Source organism: Grammomys surdaster, unplaced genomic scaffold, assembly GCF_004785775.1.
Source record: "Grammomys surdaster isolate TR1022 unplaced genomic scaffold, NIH_TR_1.0 140, whole genome shotgun sequence".
Lineage (NCBI taxonomy): Eukaryota > Metazoa > Chordata > Mammalia > Rodentia > Muridae > Grammomys > Grammomys surdaster.
Window position 1 is genome coordinate 38,076 of NW_021604598.1, and position 5,084 is coordinate 43,159.

General features: G+C 30.8%; 1 protein-coding gene across 1 annotated transcript; it reads right to left on the bottom strand.

Annotated features, from left to right (window-relative positions):
• Window positions 1-2,189: 2,189 nt before the first annotated feature.
• LOC114618234 (olfactory receptor 7G2-like) lies at window positions 2,190-3,119 on the bottom strand. Its single transcript, XM_028763928.1, has one exon. It carries the CDS (start codon window positions 3,117-3,119, stop codon window positions 2,190-2,192), a length of 930 nt encoding a protein of 309 aa, XP_028619761.1.
• Window positions 3,120-5,084: the final 1,965 nt, after the last annotated feature.

Below are 5,084 nucleotides of genomic sequence, written 5' to 3' on the forward strand. Positions count from 1 at the left end.
ATGACTAAGAAAAATTCAGATTTTCTGTGAATTATTGTTTAATATGGAAATGTGATTAAATGCTGGCAATTAAATACTTTTGGGATAATTCCAAAATTATTTTGATAATTAAAATTTATATCTTATTTTATTAGTTCCTTTTGCTTTTATATCTGTTGCATAGTAGTACACGTGGCAACATTTATGCAAGAGAACAGCCAAGGACAATTTTCATGCTTCATTGTTTGGCTTCTAACACATTATATACATCATTTATAAGAGAAAGCTATACTTCTTAGTAGGAAAAGAAGTGGAGGCATCTATTTAGGGCCACTATCCAATTATTTACAGATATTGTCTGGTAGTTTTTTTTTCTTTAAGTTAGACAGCAGTGTATGTAATAGATGGCCATTGAGCTTCTATCTCTGTCAATATATCTCATATGATAATTTTTTATGAACACATACAAGCCCACAGGAAAACAATTTCTAAATAAGGGCAACTTAAAAAAGACAAAATGAAATGAAAATCTATTTTCAAGTATATTTGTTAAAGTACCTGGATTAAAAAGCAAGAATATATTTTTACTGTACTAATGTGTTCTGTACAATTTAGAGAATGATGTTCAATATATTTAATCTTTTAAAATGAGTTTATTTTTCAGTGTTCTTGTAAAGTAAGGGCAGAAGCACCAACAGTCGCTCCTTCCACACTCAGAGAGTCATGAAGACCCTATTTAAGGATATATAAATCTATATTAATAATCTTTTGTCAAAGGACTGTTATAGCACCACTGACAACCAGTGTCATTCCCTTCCCCACATCCTGCCTTTCTGTGTTTATACCCCTGTGTGAATTAATTATGATTTGAGAAAAAATTTAAAAAAAGAAAAAAATAGATAAATAAATTAAAAAAGAAGAAATTCAAGGAATTAACAAAAAAATAAAAAAATAAAAAAATAAAATTAGTTTATTAAGTATACAACAGACAATTAGAAGAGTATAAAAGTAGATGACTCACTTTATATATTATATATATTAGATAGATAGATGATAGATAGAAAGAAAGAAAGAAAGAAAGAAAGAAAGAAAGAAAGATAGATAGATAGATAGAAAAACTGAATCAAATATGGTGCTCAAAGTATTTATCAAATATGTGCTGTTGATGCCCCACTAAGGCATTCACATGTGAAGATGTTTCCCATAGATAAGAACCATAAAGGGAAAAATGACTCATTGGATGAGGTTCCCAAATATAACAAACAGTAACAGATATAATAACCAAATTGGGTGCTAAAGACTTCTAACAGAAACTAACTGAGAAATTAAAATATTCAGTCATGTTCCCAATTAAGCTTATTCTTCATACATGTGCTTCCCTTGGATTCCCTCCCACACTGTAGCCCTTTTAATACCATGATATAAAAATTACAACCTGTTTGGAAATAATTCACTTTTGAACTGTTCTCAAGTTTACAATACCTTTACTCTTGAATTTTTTTTATTATTATTTTAACTTCCTATTACAGAATGAGAGGAGCTAAGACTCTCCACAAAGAAGAAACTTCGAAGACACATTAAGACAAAAGTAATTAGTGAAATAGTACTACTCCAAAGCAAAATTTGTCAACTGAAATTACAAGTATGTTTTTTATCAATACAATGACATTATTTAATATATTTCTTATTGGACTGAAGAAATTGTCACTGTTCAGTTGAAAGTTACAATTATCTAAAAATTACTGAGAGTCTCTAATGATGAATTTTTCTGTAAACAAATAAACTACATGCAGTGAGTAGATTCACTGTAAAATAAATAGTGCAATAAATATTGAAATAATTGTTTTTCAGCCTATCCCTGTCTAACTCTGTTCAAATCCAAATAATCCTGGTATGCTGCTAGTACTTTTAATCTATACTCTAGACATAGTACTCAAGTACTGGCCATGCCTGTCCATATTGCCAGTTTATATTCTGAAAAATGAGCAGAGACTATTGAAATACAGTGTTGTAAATGATTGAAATACTTCATGAAACATAACAAAGTTACATGTTGTGAAAACAAGTAAAATTATACTCATAATCATTTTATCTATTAATATTATAAACATATAGCAGTAATATGCTCACTCATTTCTACTTGCAAGGAGTGCATCTTTCTTTAAATTCTCAAAAGTTTCTCATTTATGTCAAAGAACACAGAGCTGAACCTAAGATATCCAAGAAATGAATTTCCCAAAAGCTTTCTTCATGTCTCTATTCCTTAGACTGTAGATAAAGGGGTTCAGCATCTGAGGGACTACAGTGTACATCACTGATGCCACTGCTGAATATCTTGTAAATTCAGTTATTGAGGAACTGAAATACACACCAAGACCAGCTCCATAAAACAAGAATACAACAGATATATGAGATGTGCAGGTAGAAAAGGCTCTTTTCTTTCCTGTTTGGGATGTCATTCTCAAAACTGACAACAAAATATAAATATATGAAAAAATGACTCCACAGAATGCACCACCTGCAAATATGAAAACTGCAGCAAATATAAGCAAGTTATTAATGAAGGTATCAGAACAGGCAAGTTTTAGGATCTGAGCAAGTTCACAGAAGAAGTTATGGATTTCCAGGTTTGTGCAGAATGACAACTGCAGCACCATCAGACTGTGGAGTAGAGCATCTATAATGCTAAACAAAAGGCAGAGCAGAACAAAAAGGGCACAACAGCAGGGGTTCATGGTGACTGTGTAACTCAGAGGTTTACAAATGGCCACATAACGGTCATAGGCCATTACTGCAAGGAGAAAATTTTCCATACCACTGAAAACTGAGACAAAGCAGAGTTGAGAGATGCATTGCATATAACTGATTTTGTTATTCTGTGCTTGAATGTTCACCAACATTTTGGGAATAGTGCTTGAACTTAGACACATGTCGTTAATGGACAAAATGGATAAAAAGAAGTACATGGGAGTGTGGAGGTGGGAATCTGAATAGACTGCAAGGAGGATGACTATGTTTCCCAGAATTGTGACAAGATATATGCACATAAATATACCATATATAAGGTGTTCTAGTTCAGGATCATTTGTCAGCCCGAGGAGATGAAATTCTAAAAAAGCTGTTTGGTTTCTCATTTCCATATGGCAAGTAAGAGCACTGAAAAGATAAGGTAAAAAAAAAATAAAGTCAGATCATGTACCTTTATCACATGAGTCTGTGGGAAAAACATACCTATAGACACAAAATATTTAACTAGCAATCTCCTAAATTTTAAGAAAAAAATTCTTTTAATCCACTCACCATGAATTGTTTAGTCAGGATACCTGTAGCCCATGATGGACTTTTAAAACTGCTTCCAAATGTATGTATGAAAACACACACACATAAATGCACACATAAGCACACATATGAAAATCACAATTTGATATGTATAAACATATCATATGTGATATGATATGTACGTAGGAGATCTATATGTATATGAGATTTGTGTGATTATTGAGGCAAGTAACAGCATAGTGTGTAAGGACAGACAGGTATGGTAGAGCAAAGAAACATGATATTCAACATCTCTTCTGTTTTATAGTCCATAATTTTCTCATTTTATGATAAAAATCAAGCAACATCTTTTTCATGATTCTTAAATCTCACTTAAACAATAAGTAGTGAAGATTTAATTCATACTGAGGAAATATTGATATATGAAGAAAAATCATCTCTGAAAACATAGGTGGATGATGCTTTCTAAGCAGAATACTAAGCATTTAGGTGAGTCATATGTGAGTATCTCTGGGTGGTAAAGAAAAAAGCTCATTACTCCATTTAGTTGTTTCACTGTTATTCAGATATCAGATATATGTTTACTTAATGAGCAATGATGTTGAATATCCATTTTCAGAATGATTAATCTCATTACACTGGACCAGGTATACAATATCTAACCTGCAAGTTTTTTTTGAAAATCAAACATTCAAAAGATCCTTCAGTTTTTTAATAAATTGAAATATGTTTTTAGAGGTAAAAATTAATGTTTCAAAACAATTTCTAATATTCTTAAATTTGATATCCATACATCACTTATGTGTAGACTATGCAATAATATCCATATATTTCTTATGTGTAGAGTATGCAATAATAGTATAAAAGAAAATAAAGATATCAGAATATATAAAACATGGTGTAAATATTTTATGTATCATTTTTCATAACCTTAAGTTCTGTTTTATGCTTTTTGTAGACTATTATAAATTTTATTTGTTATCAATTGTGCTTACCAAGATAAAATTAGGGTCTAGTTAGTATTATGAATATTTTTAAAATTATCATCACAGAAGAATGAATGTTTTCATTCAAATACTATTGAAATATTGGTTCATAACATTTCAAAAATTCAGACTCAAATGCAAAGTTAAGAATAAAGAGTGCTATTAAAGTATCCCATATCTAGTGCTTCATTCTATTCTGCCACCTTATGGCAGCTATGCAATGAATTTCTAGGCTTTTGTCAGAAACCTCTCTGCCTATCTTTCTAAAACACTGGCCCCTTCTATATCATACACAATTTTTCCACCCAGCTATATCTATCCCAAGACCCCAGGCATAACCCAGAATATAAAGCCTGTACATTAGCTTGTCATTTGAATTCCTTCTACCCCTAAACCAAAACTACCCACATATCTTTTCTTCACGAAAGTCCACATGCTAAGATTTTATTGAAAAAATTCAAAGGAAAAGAAATATTAAGCCAGTGTTTCTTTTCTGAAAGTTTTCTTTTTGAAATTTTTGCTAGTGATAGTTATAAAAACAAAGTCCAAGACATAGAATTAAAAAAAATAGTTGTAAAATTTATGAAAGAATTCAAGGAGTTTCAAAAAGATAAAAAGGACCAGCTCAATAGAACTATGAAGAAAGAATTGAAATTAGTATATACCTTTGTGATGACCAAGGATATACAAACATAAGGCTGATGGATTCGATAGGCAGTCCAAAAATTGAGAATTGACTTAAATAAATTGAAAATCAGATGAGGATTTAACCTGAAAATAATATTGAGAAATACAATAATACACCAAGAAAAATCTTACAAATAGAGTGGCTCAGAAGTA

Bases quoted from the DNA above. Each gene is read 5' to 3' on its own strand.
- LOC114618234 (XM_028763928.1), bottom strand. From the start codon at position 3,119: ATGGAAATGAGAAACCAAACAGCTTTTTTAGAATTTCATCTCCTCGGG.